General features: G+C 37.1%; 1 protein-coding gene across 5 annotated transcripts in view; it reads left to right on the top strand.

Annotated features, from left to right (window-relative positions):
- The window catches only part of ACVR2B (activin A receptor type 2B), an 80,738-nt gene extending 66,492 nt beyond the window's left edge, over positions 1-14,246 (top strand). For 3 of the 5 annotated variants that reach the window (XM_032235126.1, XM_032235130.1, XM_032235128.1), the window contains 6 exons: positions 1,118-1,244; positions 2,460-2,598; positions 4,183-4,313; positions 5,788-5,902; positions 10,146-10,274; positions 12,332-14,246. In XM_032235126.1, the coding sequence (XP_032091017.1) occupies positions 1,118-1,244; positions 2,460-2,598; positions 4,183-4,313; positions 5,788-5,902; positions 10,146-10,274; positions 12,332-12,372 (682 nt within the window). In that variant the 3' untranslated portion in view covers positions 12,373-14,246. Of the gene's footprint in view, positions 1-1,117; positions 1,245-2,459; positions 2,599-4,182; positions 4,314-5,787; positions 9,676-10,145; positions 10,275-12,331 lie in introns of those variants that run through there. The other 2 variants (XM_032235127.1, XM_032235129.1) reach the window with 2 other exon arrangements.
- The last annotated feature ends 3,533 nt before the right edge of the window (positions 14,247-17,779 follow it).

Raw genomic sequence — 17,779 nt, 5'->3', positions numbered from 1 at the left:
TATCTGCACCTTTCCTTTCATTATTTCGAAAACAGCCCCCTCCTCGGCAGCTTAGGAGACACAAAGCTACGGCTTACTGAATTCAAACGGGGGTCCGAATAATGAAAGGATTTAGTTGTGAATTCTGCAGCCTAATCCCCTTTCTCTTAATAAATCTGGATGGGGAAGCCTCTGTGAGAATCTTGGTTTTGGGTGTACTTGGCTGTCAGAGGTTTGACTAATCTGGCATAAGGTCCCCCTGATACTTTCTCCGCCAACTTTTAACAGCTTTAACATGCACCCAGTTCCTGGGAACTATCTCTCCTCCTTTCTTTCCCTCCTTGGAAAACAAAACAAGAGGAAAAAAATTGTGCGTCGGTTCGGAGGGGGGGACGGGACAATTTTCCTTCGGGATACTGTACACCCTGGGAATTCATTGCATTTTCCCTCCACCCTTCCTGGAGCTCTTTCTTTCCATGGTGGCATCTCTCTTCGTAACGTATTCTGACAGAGCATTTCACGGGGGATAAAAAAAAGCCTACCACAGAATCTGCCCTTGTTAATTATATTGCTTGGCCCCACACTTGTCCTGTGATCCAACCGGCTGGGGTACCACAGTCAATTAAACCGATGGCAAGAGAATTATAATGCCAGGCACACGTGGGTCTACCATCTGCTGCCTCAAGTCTGTAATTTAATTATATTCAACCCCTTTCTTTATTTTTACCCTCCTGTTCTCCCCCACCCCTACTGAAGGAAACTCCAGGAGTCGCTTAGTAAGCACAAGGGTTTAATTTAAGAGGTAGATAAGGAAGTTATGCAGCTGAGTTGAAACTCCAGGTAGAGATCAACAGCCCAGGCAACATGCTAAATGCCAAGTCCGCTTTCTAGGAAAAAGCTAGCAGAGGAATTAAGAGTACAAGCCATAAGGGAAGGATGCCACTGCACATAACTTGTGTCAATGTTGGCCTGGATATTATCCTCACCGATTCCACCACCCCTTTGTCTTTCTCATAAATTGGGCTTGAATCCACCCGTTGATTGCATTGGTGGCAAAAATTCCGCACAGATGAAATCTCACATCATCTTGGGTGTTGATAATGCGCTACGTTAAGTATCCTTTTCTTCTTTTTTGCAGGGATTTCAAGAGCAAGAACGTGCTGCTGAAGAATGATTTAACTGCCGTGCTTGCTGACTTCGGACTGGCCGTACGCTTTGAACCCGGGAAGCCTCCAGGAGATACTCATGGACAGGTAAACTTGCAGGTTAGCTTACTACTTCATTTAGCAAATGTAATTTGGAAGGCGGATGAAGATAAGACAAATCTATATTATTTGGCACATAGTGCCTTGGCCCTGTATTTTTTTAAAAACTAGTCACCATTGTTGTATGCACATGATTTGTTGTTATTAGTTGAGAAGTTGTGTCCGACCCATCACGACCCCATGGACAACGTTCCTCCAGGCCTTCTTGTCCTCTACCATCCTCTGGAGTCCATTCAAGCTCATGCCGACTGCTTTGGTGACTCCATCCAGTCACCTCATTCTCCGTCTTCCCCTTCTTCTTTTGCCCTCAGTCTTTTCCAGCAATAGGCTTTTCTCCAGGGAGTCCTTCCTTCTCATCAGGTGGCCAAAATATTTGAATGCACATGATAGCGTACAATTTAGCTTTTCTCAGCACCATTGTAATTCTGAACAGTCGCTGAATGAGCGATCAGGAAGTGAGAACTACCTGTATTCTTTCGAAAGCATTAGCAAGTCCATTGATCTTGTCAAAATGATGAAGAATGCGTTAGTAGACAGTTCAATGTTTGCCAATAGAAGACAATCTTTGTAGCTCAAGGTTGAACTGGGGTGCTTGCTACTCTCTGAGCTTGGTTGTTTTCTTGCAGATGTTTCATTACCCTACTAGGTAATTTCATCAGTGCTACTAACCAATGGGGTCATGGGGGCAGGCAGGTGCTGCAGAGCACAGGTGGGCAGGAAGGTCTGTGCCACAGAGTATGAGATCCCTGGGAGAAAAAACAGTGGAAGCAACCTCTGACCTTTCCTGCTGGCTTCCCCATTGACTGCTTATGGGAAGCCAGTGGGAGAGGTTGCAAAGGGCAATCGTGACCATGGGCTCACTACAACGTCATAATTGCGAGCTGGACACCCGACCACCCAGCGTGAGAACCCTGTGACAGCTGCAACTTCACAGACCAGTTGTAAGTACCCTCATTCAGCAACATCTTAATTCTAAATATACATTGAACAAGGTGTGGTAACTCGAGGACTACCTGTAGCCAAGGTAATATCAACAACAATTGCTATTACTTCTGCTTTTTCCTCTCCTCCTTTTCATTGTTTGTCTGTCTCCTTTTCATTGTTCGTCCATCTCTCTCTGTCTCTGTTTTTCTGTCTCTCTTTCTCTTTTTAAAAAGAACCAGAGTTTGAAAGTATGGGTTTAGTTCCAGTAACTGATTCCTATGTCTATTATAGGTGGGAACCAGAAGATACATGGCTCCTGAGGTTCTGGAAGGAGCCATTAATTTCCAACGAGATTCTTTCCTGAGAATTGATATGTATGCCATGGGCCTGGTATTGTGGGAGTTGCTTTCCAGATGCACAGCAACTGATGGTGAGCTCCAATGTCCTTTTTACATACTGTTTTTGCTTCCTTAAAAATTATAAATACTCTACGTCCAACCCATTTGAAGTTAGTTTATGAAGATTTAATTCAGAGCATCTGGGTGGATCTTTTTCCCAGGAAAAAGATACTCCAAGTCACTCAAGATAATTCCCCTACCTATATAGACTATCTAACCCCATATAATGGTAACACCTGAAATTTGTAAGCGTTTCAAGACATTTAAATTACGGTATAAAATGTCTTCTTTAAAGTAACAGACTTTTTTTCAAAGCAGAAGATTTAGAGAAAGCTAAAGGTTTTATAAACTTTGCTTCATCTACCAACATGAGACTACTGAGACCAAGGTAAGTTATTAGAGAACTTAGCCTAAGTTTAGTTTTGTTATTTGGATGTTTATAAATCTAAACAATTAGATTTTGGCATATATAAATTTTATAAGTGTAATTTCTTTAAGGGGTAGCTAGAATGAGTACTGTAAGGTCTTCGAGAATTAATAAACTAATAAGTGAAATTCCAAACAGGACATTCCTGAGTCGTATTTCTGAGCATGATCTTGCTATGAAGAAAAGTAAGATTTGAATTTTTTGAGAGTTTGGATGGAGATTATTATCAAAATTTCTCAAGGATCTTCCTAGGATTCACTTTTTGCAAACTCCAATTAAAGCACTAAAATAAAATAAATCTGAATTAAACTAATTTGATTTGATCTTGACAAGGGTATTGACTTGTAGCCTAGCAACACAATATATTTCTTAGTTTTAAAAAAAATTGGGGAAAAAACAACTCAGAACAAAAATATTTAAAAATGATACAAATCTGAAATAGAATAATTCTGTTCTTCCCCTGCTTTTTACCAAACTCTTGCAGTTCAACCTCTGTCTTTTAGAGAACCTTTCTTAAAACACCCTGTCTTTAGTAAATCTTTATTCTTGGAGAACTAATAAGAATACAGTAAGTAGTTCTTTAAGCATTTGCCCAGAGTTGGTTGGAAGACGGGCAGCGATATAAACATTTTAACTAAATAAACAAACATCACAGCTGTTGCTTTGAGGAGGAAGGGAAGAGATGTACAGGCAGATTGTAATAGTGAAGGGAGGGAAACAGAGAGCAGAGGTGATATTCAGCAGGTTCTGACCAGTTCTGGACAACCGGTAGCGGAAATTTTGAGTAGTTTGGAGAACTGGTAAATACCGCCTCTGACTAGCCCCACCCCCATCTATTCTCTGCCTCCTGAGTCCCAGCTAGTCGGGAGGGAATGGGGATTTTGCAGTAACCTTCCCCTGCCACGCCCACCAAGCCATGCCCACAGAATGGGTAGTAAGAAATTCCACCACTGACCGAGAGCCTTCTCTGATTGCCCCTGTGGGGTTGGGTGGATGACTTTAACAATGCTGATTTGCAACATTAACCTCAAATAAATTCCACTTAAACGAGGACGTAACAAATCAGTGCATGTTTGTGTGAAGCCTACAGCTCAGTTCAGCAGTGGGTGAGATGCCAACTGGTTGGAGCTGCCTGTTGCTTCCAGTGATCTGTATTTGATAGCAATGCCTTCTCTTCTTGCAAAAATAGGTCCCGTGGATGAGTACTTACTGCCTTTCGAAGAAGAAATTGGCCAGCACCCATCTCTTGAGGAGCTGCAGGAGATTGTGGTCCATAAGAAGATGCGTCCTGTGTTCAAGGACCATTGGTTTAAACATCCTGTAGGTCCTTTCTTGATGCTTATATTTTTTCCCCCAAATGTCCATGGCTGGTTGGGCCCAGTGTGGTTTAGTAAAACTCAATTCAGGCAGTCCTCAACTTACCACCCAGATTTCCATTGTTAAGCAAGACAGTTGTTCAGTGAGTGTTCCCCCAATTTTACAACATTTCTTGCTGCAGCCATTAAGTGAATCACTGCAGTCGTTAGCAACATGGTTGTTAAGCGAATCTGGCTTTCCCCCTTGACTTTTGCTTGTCAGAAAGTCACAAAAAGTCAATCATGTCACCCTGCAGCCGCCATAAATATGAATCAGTTGCCAAGCTGTCAGATTTTGATCATGTGACCATGGGGACGCTGCAACGATCATTAAGTGTGAAAAACAGTGCCATTGTAACCGAATGGTCACTAAATGAGTGGTTGTAATTTGAGGACTACCTATAGTTTCAGAGTATCTTCTGCTTCATGTTTTTAGAAGCCATTTCTGGTTCTCTTGGTTGATCCATCAATGAGATGCCTCAGCATGTTTTACTGGCACTTTGGGGTTTTTTTTGGCAAAACCCTACCATGGCCAACAATGGGTTTACTCAACAACCATGACATTTGCTTAACCATCGTGGCATTTGCCCTCACCTCCACCACATTTGAGCCACAGTGGTGCAGTGGTTAGAGTGCAGTACTGCAGGCTACTTCTGCTGTCTGCAATTTGGCAGTTCATATCTCCCCAGGTTCAAGGTTGAATCAGCCTTCCATCCTTCTGCGGTGGGTAAAACGAGGACCCAAATAGTTGGGAGCAATTGGCTGACTCTGTAAACCCCGTAGAGAGGGTGGTAAAGCACTGTGAAGCGGTATATAAGTCTAACTGCTATTGCTATTTCCTTAGGGGGCTGGAGGCTAAAACATATGAGGCATGGTTGCTGGAATTGGGTATATCTAGTCTTATGGAAAGAAGGACTAGGGGTGACATGATAGCAATGCTCCAATATCTCAGGGGATGCCACAAGGAAGAGGGAGTCAAGCTATTCTCCAAAGCACCTGAGGGCAGGACAAGAAGGAATGGGTGGAAACTAATCAAGGAGAGAAGCAACCTAGAATTAAGGAGAAATTTCATGATAGTTAGAACTGTTAATAGTGTTGGGAGCAATAGGCTGACTTTGTAAACCGCTTAGAGAGGGCTGTATAACTATAAGTGCTAATGCTATTTGTTTAGCAATCACCATATACAGAAATTAGTAAAATCTGGTCAGTCACATGACTGGCTTGTTTTGTGACTGTTAACGACTTACAACCTTAATGGAGAAACTGCATTACAGTTGTACCACAAATGCCACCTGTACATCTGGCATCCTGAAGCTACATTTGTCCAGTTTCTCTGGCTAATCCCTTCTTTCTTTCTTTCTTTCTTTCTTTCTTTCTTTCTTTCTTTCTTTCTTTCTTTCTTTCTTTCTTTCTTTCTTTCTTTCTCTTTGGGCACGCAGGGCGTAGCCCAGCTGTGTGTTACAATTGAAGAATGCTGGGATCATGATGCGGAGGCCAGACTGTCAGCCGGTTGTGTGGAAGAGCGCATCGCCCAGATTCGCAAATCAGCCAATGGTAGTACCCTCGACTGCCTTGTTTCCATCGTGACCTCTGTCACCAACGTAGATTTGCTACCCAAAGAGTCAAGTATCTAAATCCTTGTTTGCCTTTTTTTTTTTTCCCCACTGGTCTCTTCAGACGCAGTGGATTTTTTTTTTTTCCGAAAAAAAAAAAAAATTTGCAGAATTCAACACACACACACACGCATACATATACATGAATGCAGCTGCTATTTTCTTGACTTTTCTTGCTATTGTTATTATTTGTTGTGTTGTTGTTGTTGTTTTGATTGAATCAATTTACCAGCATATTGCTCTACTGTATTGAAAAGAGAAAAATAATAATAATTAAGAGAAAGACATCTGTTTGAAAGCGTCCAGGTGCCGACTAATGAATGCAGTTACAGTGCAGGTACCTCAGAACCTCAGCGAACTCTCTTCGTTTCTTTTTCAACCTGTTTTCTCTTCTTAACTAACCTGCAATTTTTACACCAAATATCAGTGATAACAAGAAAACAATCTATTCATCTTCTTATACATGCTGCAAAATCAAGACTGTTCCACGAGATAACACCTCTCAAAAAACGGATCCCCCCTCCCTACTACTACTACTACTATTCCTTTCTTTTCTATTTTAGACAGTGAGCTTAAAAAGAAAAAAGCAGATGTGTCTTTTACGGGTCTAACGGGTGTTGCGTTCTTTGGGGGGGGGGAGTGATTGAGTCGAGAATATTAACTCTGATGGTAGAATTGAAAATGAGAAGTTAGGGCTGGGTGGGGAAGAGAGGCGTTGGACATTTGCAGCATTTGGAGAAACAGTGGCTAAAGAGTTACTTCTCAGGAAATCAGTTAATGAGAGGACGGGCAAGTTTTGAGGCATATTAAAACTGCTACAACATGCAGAAAAAGTTGGGTCACAAAATCACTGATACAAATGGATTCTTAAAAATATCTCAGGCTTGGGTAATGTTAAATGAAACCAACCCTTTCTATTACATTTATAAGTTCAGAGAATGAGGTCTTAGGATTCCATAACTGCAGATTTCCCTCAGTTGTCTAATAGGGCAAAGTTACAGCCCTAAACAATTTTTCTGCCATTTTAATAAATAAATAAATAAAAACCATGAAAGACAACAAGCATCTAACCTGGAGCTTTAAAAAGACCAGTGTATCCAGTTATGTATTGGCATTTGGTATTCAATGTCATTCATGATGTGAAACAACCTTTGTTTGAAGACTCATTGAAATCAGTAAAACTTACTTCCAAGTAAATGTAGCCAGGACTAATAAAATTCAATCTTCAATCTCTTAGATCTTAATATCTGCAGGGCAAATGTCAAGGCTGTTTAGCTGCATTATGACTATCAGACATTGTAAAGGAAGATAAACATTCCCCATTAAGGACACATAGAAATGCCATCACTGAGTCTTCATGGGAATTGTACGTGTGCGTGTAGATATATATATATATATATATAACAAAATCAAGATGGCAGCTGTGATCATGGCCATCTTAAGTATTTTGACACCTTCTCTGGACATGTCTCCATAGTCCTTTGGCAAAAGTCATGGCGGTTGAATACAGTTGAATACAGTTGTCTATCTTTCTTTGATTTATAGTAAGAATAGGTATAGTTTAGGCCAATGTTTCTCAACCTTGGCAACTTACATCTTTTATAGAGTTCTGTTTCTAAGTATACTTTCACACTTTACATAAATTCCTTTGCTTTCAACACAGCTCACGTCTGGTTGAAATTGATGGGTTTTGATTTTTCTTGATTCTTCATTCTCTGAAGACTGTCACCCAACTTTTTCGTCTTAACAGTGGTGCATATTTTCAATACTCTTAATTCTACTATGCCATAAAATCTGCTCTAGTCAGTGAATACTCCTAATGCTGCCAATATAACATTTAAATATTTTTTTAACCTGCAAGACATGCAATGATTTATAAAAAAAAACTTAGAATACACATACACATGAAGTGGCTTTTGAGGTTTAACTAAAAAAAAAAAAAACCTTCATGACCACAGACCACCTCAAACCAGAAATACCTCAAAATTTTCTACTTGTATGAGTTTTATTATATATTTTGTTAGTTGTGTTATCTTGGAGTATGTAAATTTTAATGTAAGTTGGCTTTTATGAAAAGGGAGTTTTAAAAAAAGAAGAAGAAAAAAGAAAAAATTTCCCCAATCTTTTAGAAAATGCTACCACTTCTTTTCTTTTTCTTTCTATAAAGCACCATTGTAAATATATGTAAACAATTTTAGAGGAATTGACTATACAAGATTCCTGGACATATTCACCATTACTTGTGAAGGCTTGTTTCCATTTAAAAAAAATAAATTGGTGGGAGTAGTAGGAGCACAAGTTGTTTTAGCAAAGAATTATTAGTACAGCATTTCCTTTATTAAATATTTTCCCCAGGAGATGCTAATCAAATTATTTTCTTTAGATTTGTTATTCAGCTATTGGTTGACTGACACCCGGTTAACGCAATACAAATTTTATCATTCAGTAAGAACACAAAGGTTGCAATGCAATTCCTTTTCCCAAAGCATTTTAATTAATTGTAGGAGAATATCAAGAGAAGCTTTTCTAACAAATAAAGAACAGCAAAAGGAAACTAATCTTGCCAAGTGGGCGTGTGGAAGCAGAGGTGCCCAAAACAAACTGCCTTTTTTGCTTTGTAAGACAAGAGGAGAGTTGCTTTTGATTGCTTATGAATGTGTAAAAAACCCCCAACAAAACTTTCACTCTGCATGATTCTTGTATCTGTTTCAAGGGGGGAAGAATTGAAATTTGTGATTTTATCCTTTTCTTGGGAAACAGCTGCCTCTCTAATAAGGAAGCAGAAATACTGATGCTTCTTCTCTTTGCTCAATGCTTGAATCTCTAAACTATTTAAGGTAACCATGAGCAACCCTGAAATACGTTAGGTTTGCTTTTGCATAAGTTAAAATTAATTGAGGAAGATGAGTTAATTTATTACTTCAAAAATGGTTGAAGATGGCAAATGCAGACACCTTTTCTGAACTTCAGGAGTGGGCTTCTGTTAGGGAACAAGTGGTGACATGTATGTGATCATACAGATGCCATAATGTATATATTTTGTCTCAGGTGTCCTGCAACTTGTACATAGTGGTGGCATTTTCAGAATTACATCACTGTGCAGATGTCATTTTGGTGTCACTGCAGCTTCTGCAGGCGCCGTGAACTTCTTGGGGATTTATTCAACATTTGTTGGTGACTAGTATGTTAAAAGACTAATTTTGCATATGATTGAAATAGTATAATAGTTTCATTGGTCATGGACTGTCCATTTTTTTCCGGAATTGACTTTTATCGTTTTTCACTCTGATTTATATCAAGATTAAGCATCTGATTGATTCAGAAACCTGATTTGGCACTGGCTCTATTAAGAAAAAACAATCTTAAAAGAGTCGGTGATTTAATGCATTCAGAATATACAAGAAAGTGGTTGGCACATTTGCTCTGCAAAGCCTCAAGCCACCGTGGAGACTCAAACTAAGACAACATGGGGACCTACCCATGTCTTGTGACTTGCCAAGTTATTAGCAACTCCTTTGATTTTTACAGTCTTGGTGTAAGCAATTTTTTGAGCAGAGACTATAATTTTACATACGGGAGTAGCAGGCTTTATTTGGAAGGCTACCAATTAGGAGGCCTCATCAAAGTTCTAATTTATGTCTTTATGGATGATAATGTTGCCCTTAACAACAGAGGCTTCAGGAAAAACAAAGTGAAGGAAAATAGATCCATTAAGATGAAATAAACCTTGACATCTGACAGTCAAGGTGCATGGTTAGCAGTGAGGAAGATACACAATGTTATTATTGCTGTGTTGTTTCAAGTGTTCTTTTTCCTGTCTCGCAGCATTATTCCTATAATGGTTAAAATAAGCTTGATACAGCAGTTGCTTTGCTTTTCCACTAAAAGTTTTGAGAAGCTTTAAAGTATTTATTGAAAGTGCCATATAGAGGTTGTTTTGTGATTTGTCCATTAGGAGTGTGTTATTAGTCCTTCCTGCATAAAGAGAGAAGCTGTGTCTGATCATAGAGCCGGGTTGAGTTAAATAAACCTAATTTTAAGCCAGATTGATTGCTTCTTAGTTACATTTCCTCGCTTACAGATCATTGCCAGTTGCTTTGGTTGTGTGGTTAGCTATGATTCAAATGTGACCATATACATATTTCTTAGCTAATATATGTTGTCCATATCTTTTTTTTTGTTAGCTTCTTGGATTCTCAGCCTTCCCAAATGTGGTACCCATCTCCTAGAATTCTCATACTGCATGGCCAAAACAGCTGTTGGCTCAAAACTCTGCAATCCAGACCCATCTGGCAGACTCCAGGTGGAAAAAGGTTAGCTTATAGCATCTCCAGTGTCTGACAGTCACATTTACCTACTCATGATGCAGTTTTCCTGTTGTGTAATCACATTTTTTCCTAAACAGCGCATCTTTTTAATCTTCCTGGCCTTCAGTTGGTCTTGTACATTTAATATTAAGAAAGTTCTTGATATAGCAATAAGGGAGCTCAGTCACAAGTGTAGCTATGCATAAGAGAGAGAAAAAAATCCAAATAAGATTTGGTCTAAATATAACTATGCCATTTACCATAAGTGGTGGTAATTTGAATATATTTCATTTGCTGAAATAGGGGCCTTTAAAAAAACAACACAAGGCTATCCTTTACATAACAGTTAAGTGGAATTTTCTCCCTGATAAGGGAGAGGGTAGAAAGTTCCAGTTTACTTAATCTTATATTGTATTCACTCATCACATTAAGTCACAATGGAATTGGAGGGATGTGTTTAGTGTGATGTGCGAATCATAAAATTGTCCAATCCATGTCCCAATTTTTTTTAAAAATAGCTGCAATTTATATCTCTAGGATCAGCCTGTCCACATTGCTGTTTTGTTCCTTCTTTGGCATAAGGAAACTTAAATTAAAATCAACAGGCAAGTAAACTATCTATGCCCTTTTTTGATCATAGCAAAGAGACACTGCCAAATTTGAATTCTTATCCAGAAGCAGGGAAAAAATATTTTTAAGAACTAAAAGCACATTATATTTAGAGCCCTCGGTCTTATGCAACATTTTCACGATTATCCAATTGTCAATGACATACAGGGTTTCCTCATTTTTCAGTACAAGTGATTCTTTTTTTGCAACGTTAGCAATAGTGACAGGATAAAAATAGTTTGAAGCTTGTTTTTGACATTTATTAGTAAAGGAAAAGCTAATAACGTTTACCCCGTCCCACTTCAGATACACTGATATACCAACATATATTAGCAACAAAACATGTAAAGTGGAGAAAATCATATAGGTGTAAGTTTTAATTTGGTTCTCCCAAATTCTTAACCATGATAATGTTTGGAAACTGTTCTGATAATTGAATGAAGTCAGGATGTGCTAAAGCAATATGCATGAGATAGAATTCCCCGAAGATGTGTTTTGTTTTTTTATATCTCAAGGTAGTGATTTATTTTTATAGATATCTCAATTTTTGATTCAGGGATACATTCCTACATTAAACACAGTTTTAAATATATACTGAGAATTCCAGATAATAATTGTTTTGAGAGCCCCTAACAACTTGGCAACAGTAAAATCCAATAATCTAAGTAGGAATCCATGTTTTATAACAGCAATCACTTGGGTCTTTCTTACACTATATCTGGCTGACTTGGTAAGAGACAGAAAAAGACTGATGCCATTGCTACCTTCTAGCATTCTGTGATATAAACCCAATATTGTGGTGCCATTTTATCTATCAATAATGTACGCATTGTGAGCTATATGAAATAGAAATCTTAGGCAGTTCAGCAAAAAGCTTAAAATCAATTTAATGGTTTAAAACATATGTATTAGTGTGAATGTGTTCTCCTTAATCTTTTGAGTAGATTCTGTTTTATGCATTTCTACTTTTTCTAGTGGTGAATCTATTGCCAGGCAATGGCACAGAATATAGGTCCACTATTTAATAATTGTTTCAGTGTCCGTTAATTAGTAAAAGGTGGATTTTCTAAAATCTGTTAGGTCTATGTGCTCTTTCTGAATATTTTTAAAGACTTGAGACTTGAGTTTAGTGTCCCTTAGTCATTAACACACCTGGCTATTTTAGTGGACACATCCTCAAGAAAGTTACCATTTCAGGTCTGATAGCTATGAATTGTAATGCTTTTCATTTGTGCCTTCATTTATGTTAATGCAAAGCAACTGCTGTAAACTCTTCTAAACTTTTTTTTCCAGTCAGGGTTAAGGTAAAGTGCGGCTTAGAAGTTAGAAACTGCTTTTTGTAACTTTCTTATTTCTGGGTTTGATCTTTCATCCAATCTATTTGAGGATTTATCATCCTCAAATTTCACATTAATGCAATATTTCTTTCTGGATTCTTCTTAACAAACTAGCAGCATTCACAACAAGAAATCATTCTAAAAATGAAGAAATTTGAGGGAGAGGGAAATGGAACGGATCCTCAAGGAGAAACACCTGTAAAAATAAGCTGGTGGTTATTTCCCACAAAGATTCTTTGTCAAGTACACAAGTTTCTTGTATTTATGTAGTGGCAAGAAAAATGCTTCTTTTCTATAATACTTCGATTTCTACTGCTTCAGTTTTCTATTAGGATAAATTTCCTGATTATCTTGACAACTTTGCTTTCTACTTCTAATAGCAAAGAGGTCCGAAAGGATATCGTGACAGGATAATTGTTTTGGGAAAGGGGTGTGTAACAGATTGAGCACAGGAATTGTTTACTGAGCCCTTTAGAAAGGACTGGTCTACCCCATTCCTTTGTTACAGCAAAATAGAACATTACTATTGTCTATGGAATAAAAATCCATAGCATTAATTTCACTGATCTTGACTTGGTGGGGAACTGCACTTTTTAAAAATCTATTTATATATTCCCATAACTTTCAATGCTGGTCATCAATATATTGAAATAAAATCTTCCCATCAAAATTCAAGTTTGGTGGTACAACAGAGATTAATTTTCAAAGATGTATTTTTCTTTTTAAACATATAAGTACATCAATTATTAATATTTTTTCTGATGATGAGTGAGAGGAAAACACCCTCTCTACTAAAGCTACTTTTCATATTAATTTATATTGTTGGACACATCAAAGTGGTTACTATTCTCGGTCTCCAATACTATGCCCTACATTTACAAAATGGCAAGGGCCTTCAATCTTGCTGCTGTCCATATTTTAAAATGTAAATGGAACCCTACAATTTTTCACCTATCAATATATGTTGTCCCTAAGTTTGATGACTTTTCTAATGTAAAGTCAACCTAAGTACAATTTGTCAATTCTTATGGAAAGAGCTTTCTGTATTATTTTGTAGCATTAGAAATTTACACGAAATTGAAGAACAAAAATTGGAAGGAAAAACAAAAACCCCTAATTTAATCCAAATATTTGATATTCTTTTTTTCAAGGGTTTCTAAATTGGGAAGTTTATTCAAGGTAACCAGATAAAGGTCTTAAAATTACCTTAACATAGGTAAAAATGTGAATCAATTTTATGACAAATAGTTTCATTTTATTAATAAACTCCATTATCTGGCCTAACCAGGAGTTTGCTGGCTTCTATAAAATTTTCAGTTTTGGATTCCTAACAAACTTCAGAAATAAGAAGTAATTTAGGAAATACTAAATGCAGAAAGCTCTATCAGATGATGAAATAATTCAAAAGATTATCGGTCCTTAGCTCATATTCCAATGTACTGTTTGTATACCAAGATATGTGAAATGTAAATGTTGTGGGTTATATTTCACTCTAGTAGCTAAAAAGAAAAAAAAAGAATGTAGATCAGAGATAGCTTGTACTACTGAGTTAACAAAACATAAGTATCCACTTAAAAGAAAGAATTAAACAGGAGCTCATAACTGTAACCCCTTTTGAACTGAAAAAGTGTGCTGATTTTTATATATATATATATATATATATTATATTATATTATATATAAATATAGATATGCATATGTAAGATGGCCTAAAGAAGACATTCACTGTATTGCAATTCTTAAATGGAAATGTTTTGAAGCATTGTATCCTAATTCATGCATTTGCAATAGATCTTTGTTTCTTTTTACTGTTGTATTTTAGAAATGAGTCTCATGTTTGAAAATTAGATCTGCCAGTTTGGGTATCGCTACTTCAGCTAAGTACAGGGTGCCCAAATAAAACAGTATGAATGTAGTATTTTTGCCTTGTGTGAAACAGTTCCACTCCAGCAAATAGGGGGTGGAAATGTAGAAAAAACTATTTCAAAGTCTATCTTTTTCCTATATGAAAATAAACATTAAATGGCAAATTATCAATCTGTTTTGTGATTTTTAATTCTAATTCTATTGTTTTTCATCAAAGACAGATTTTGCAGTTCAGTAACATGCCACTGTGGCAAATCACCTATACAATACTTAATCATATTTGTGTAGCTCTTTCATTTATTCTAATTCCTGTAGCCATTCTTAAAACCAATGATCAATATTACCATACACTTCCAATGCAAGCATTTTACAATATGAATGGAGATTTAATAAATGGAAAAATTTGTGATGGGCAGAACAATTAGTAAGAATAAATTGATAATGTTGCAAAGAAATTCTGTGTTGAATGTGGAAAGCTCCAACTTCTAAAGTGGGCTTCATTGAGGACACTGTTGTACAGGTGATTAAAACATAACACACATTATATATTATCATATTTTAGATGGTTCACATTTAACAACTGTAGTTGGGACTTAACCTAGTTGTTAAGCAAAGCGGTCACTGAGTGAAAAATCCTAATCAACTAATTAAGATCACAGAACTGAGCTTGTTAACTTGTAGTAAGCACTTTTTAGGACCTACCCCCTCCATGGAGAAAAATAGGAAGATATAGCATGCTTATGCAATCTCTCCACTACTAAAGGAGAGTATTTGTAGCTCAGGGTTGACATATGGGGTCCTTGGTGCTCTCTGAGCATGGCTGTTTTCTTGCAGATGTTTCATTACCCAAACTAGGTAACACTCCTTACTAGCACTGCTGATGTTACCTAGCTTGGATAATAAATCATCTGCAGGAAAACAACAAAGCCCAAAGAGCACTCCCCTTTGCGAGGGAGGGGGAGAAAAAGGTCAGCACAGGATAATGCATACTACTACTCTAATAGTGATGCTGGAACTGAGGGACACGGCAAGAGGAAAATGCAAGCACCTGTTGCAAAGTTACTTTTTTATCACCATTGGAAACTCAGATGGTCATTGGAAGTTATCACTAGACAAAGACACTGTGAATTGTATGAAATTATTGCCTGGGATGGTCAGTCAATATTTCTCTCTTAATGATTGCAAAATAAATCCTGGTCTGGTTAGAACAGAAATAAAAGCTCAATTAAACAGGTATTTTTTAAATGACAAAAAAGAAAACAAGATAAAAATAAATACCTCAAAGAAAACAAAGAAAAGGTTTTTTAAAAAAGTGGGAAAATGCAACAAAAAAGCATATATCATTTAAGCAGTAAATAGTTGCAATTCTATATTCAATTATCTAATGCATTTAGATAATACTATTATTCAAGTACATATAAATTACTAATATAATTATAATAATGAGTTAGGTAAGTACCCCAGCTTCTTATTTTATCTCTAGTTTGATGGAAGAATTTAAAAACGTCATGGTTTAGATCAAGAATAATCAAACTTTTTTATATTCAGTGGTTATTTCTACACTGATTTAATAGTTGGCATATAATTTTCATTAGCTATATGCCACTAGAAAACTGGAACATGTTGCCTCTGTGATACGCACACTCTTCTCACACATAGTTTATGCAAGCCTGAATGGCTTTTTTGGCAACACCTACAATTACTAATTTCAGGGGAGATATCTCAAGCTTATAAAGTGTAAAGATAATTTTGATCAGGTATACTTCAACATTGGCACTCAAAGATCAATACATTTAATGTGACATTTTAACATCGGAATTATATTCTATTTCCATCATCAGATGAATAAAATGTCAGTTGATAAATACAGAAGTGGGAAAGTCAACTTGGACATATGAAGGAAGGTTGTAAATAATTAAGTGATGAAGTTCAAACATTAAAAACTAATCAAATTTCACAACTGAAATGCACACATAAAGGTATCGACTATCCATTTAGGACAGTAGTGCTTGGCAGTTGCTATTGCTACATTTCAACTTTAATTGAAGATCTTTCACATTTTATTGCCACTTACTGGCTGTTCGCAATTTTTTCTTCTCACCCATGCAATCAATTATTTGATATTTATTTTCACCATGGGGATGTGAGTAATTAAACATGAAAAGCAACTAAGTGCAAATCCAACCATGTTTAGTACAATGAATTCTGCTTGCTATATGCACATTCTGCACTGAACCCACAGGAATCCACGGGTGGGGGATGAAGTTTTACAAAAGTCAAGATGGAAGTAGTAACTAGTATAATTATCCATAAAGGTAGTCTTTGTCTTATGACCCAGTTGAGACTAGATTTCTGTTGCTAAGCAAGACATTTGTTACTTTTGCCCAAATTCCTGACCTTTTTTTGTCACAGTTGTTAAACAACATTTAAACTACATTTGTTCAGTGATTAAGTGAATCTGGCCTTCTCCATTGATCTTGCTTGTCGGAAGCCAACTGGGAAGGTTACAAAGTGACCCTGAGAAGCTGCAATAATCATAAATACATGCTGGTTGCCACGTGCCCAAATTTTGATCATACGGCAGTGAGGAATGCTGCAATGGTCGAAGTGTGAGGACTGATCCTAAGTCATTTTTTGAGTACCACTGACACTTCAAAGTTGCTAACAAATGGTTTTAATTAGAGGACCACCTGTACATGCAATGTGGCACATGCAAAAGAACAGTGTTGAATTAGTGTTACAACTATTATCTTTTTTTTTATGCCTTCCTCCTATGAATATCACTAATTGAACCTCATACTTCTTAAAAAGGGCTTCCTTGCAAAATTAAATTGGTATTGAGTACACAGATGACGCTAAACCATGTCGGACTGGTATAATTTTATCTTGATGTATGGTATGAACTGTTGGGATTTACAAACAACAAATTATAGATTTGGGAATCCAGCCAACTTTGCCCACAAACTATAGCACAAGATTAAGAGAAGAAAATCTATCTCTGCTATGCAAGACAGCAAAGACACTCTCAAATTGAGCTTGATTCCTGGTGACTTTATGCAAACAACAGAAATGGTTTGCAGCATTTGTTTCCCTGGATTTCCCCCCTCTTTTCTATGGCCACAATTTCCTGGTGGTTGGTCTCCCTCCTGACAAAAAAAAAGCACTCCAAACTGCTTAGCTTCAGAGTACATCTAAGCTGAATGAGATGCTCTATCTTCTGATACTAAAGGTTTATTTAAACCCAGCTCAGATCTGGATGATTTCATTGATTTTTTTCTTCACTACAATATAGGTGGTCTGTTTGAAATAGCAGTACAAATTCAGTCCAGCCTACAGACTGGGATTTTCCAGTGGGACTATATCCAAGCGATTTCCCTGTCTGCTCTGTGGCTTTATTTTCATGCCTCCAGGCCAAATTTCAGGGAGTTAAAAGGATATTATGCACACTCCTGAGCTGAACTGGATATTTTAAGGTCTGCAGGCTATATTTGATCCTTTGATTGTCCTTGTCCAGCTTTCCACAGCAGCAGAAGTAGGGGTGGTGATGCAGCCTTCTATAACAGTTCATTTCTTATATGGTCCCTTGAGAACAATAACAGCCCATCCACTCAGTTTTAATCACCATGATATAAAAAAGATGTTGAGACTCAGTGCAGAGAAAACCAACAAATATGATTAAAAGGTATAGAGTCCCCTCACA

The sequence above is a fragment of the Thamnophis elegans genome, chromosome Z (genome assembly GCF_009769535.1).
Source record: "Thamnophis elegans isolate rThaEle1 chromosome Z, rThaEle1.pri, whole genome shotgun sequence".
Lineage (NCBI taxonomy): Eukaryota > Metazoa > Chordata > Lepidosauria > Squamata > Colubridae > Thamnophis > Thamnophis elegans.
This window is presented reverse-complemented; position numbering and strand designations above follow the sequence as displayed.